This window comes from Chrysochloris asiatica, unplaced genomic scaffold (genome assembly GCF_000296735.1).
Source record: "Chrysochloris asiatica unplaced genomic scaffold, ChrAsi1.0 scaffold00082, whole genome shotgun sequence".
NCBI classification, from domain to species: domain Eukaryota; kingdom Metazoa; phylum Chordata; class Mammalia; order Afrosoricida; family Chrysochloridae; genus Chrysochloris; species Chrysochloris asiatica.
Genome location: NW_006408600.1, coordinates 12695183 through 12696257, shown reverse-complemented (window position 1 = coordinate 12696257; position 1075 = coordinate 12695183). Strand labels below are relative to the sequence as shown.

The 1075-nt window shown below is 38.0% G+C and overlaps 1 protein-coding gene across 1 annotated transcript in view; it reads left to right on the top strand.

Moving 5' to 3' along the window:
- Window positions 1–1075, top strand: part of NNT (nicotinamide nucleotide transhydrogenase) — a 200293-nt gene that overhangs the window by 143304 nt on the left and 55914 nt on the right. Inside the window, exon 18 of the mRNA XM_006865749.1 lies at window positions 760–841. Coding sequence (XP_006865811.1) covers window positions 760–841 — 82 coding nt within the window. The remainder of the gene's footprint in view (window positions 1–759; window positions 842–1075) is intronic.

Sequence of the window (1075 nt, the reverse complement as noted above, 5' to 3'; positions counted from 1 at the left end):
TCGCTATGAGTCGGTACCAACTCGATGGCACCTAACAATAACAACAGCAACCAACATCAACAAGAATAACATCAGAATTGTTGGGAGACCCGTTTTGGTGGAAGAGTAATTTTAAAGTTCTGTTTTAGAGACACTAATTTTGAGGTGGAGATGAGACAGTAGACATGCTGAATTGTAGTTCAGATGACAGGCCAGAGCTAGAGACAGATTGGGAGGCATCAGATGATGGTTTGAATCTATGGAATTGGTTGAGATTTTCCAAGGAGAGTTTGAGGGAGTAAAATTAATGTCCTGGGCAACTTTGGTATATAAGAAGGAAAACAGAAGAACAACGATTCAAAAGAAATCAGTGACTAGTAGAAACAAATTTAGGAGATGTACAGTCTTATTGACCCTATTATAGGCTTTCTAAGAACAGTCTTATTGACCCTATTATAGGCTTTCTAAGAAAGTAAATCAGGAGCAGATAGTCTCATCATTCCTATGCAGAGTGGATGATGGGTTTGAACGGAGAACATACTGACCTAACCTAGAGCACCACCAGGGTTCTTTAAGGGAGAAGTTTGTTGTTGTTAAGTGCTGTTGAGTCATTTCCAACTCATAACCAACTGGTGTAAGGTTACTGAGGAGTGGCTGGTGGGTATGAATCACTGACTTTCAAGTTAGCAGTCTAGTACTTATAATGCCATACTAGAATAGGGTAGCTTGTAAAATTTCAAAATGAAATATATTCTTGTGTGTTTTTAATGTTATTTTTAGGCTATGGTCTCTGTGCAGCCAAAGCTCAGTACCCCATTGCTGATTTGGTGAAGATGCTCACTGAGCAAGGCAAAAAAGTCAGGTAGGTGCTCGTGCTTAGAAGCTTGTTAAGTTTGTAATAATGCATGTGGGGAAGTAGACTATAAGTAAATTACTTTTTTTTGGTGAGTATATGTTTTTTAAAAATGTTTTATTATTGTCAATTATGTGATAGTTTACATGGGAGAACATTAGCTTTACATTCATCCTATCGTATATCATTTCATTGCCATGGTTACAGTCCCCTCCATGCATCATCAACCAACCAAAGGGTGTA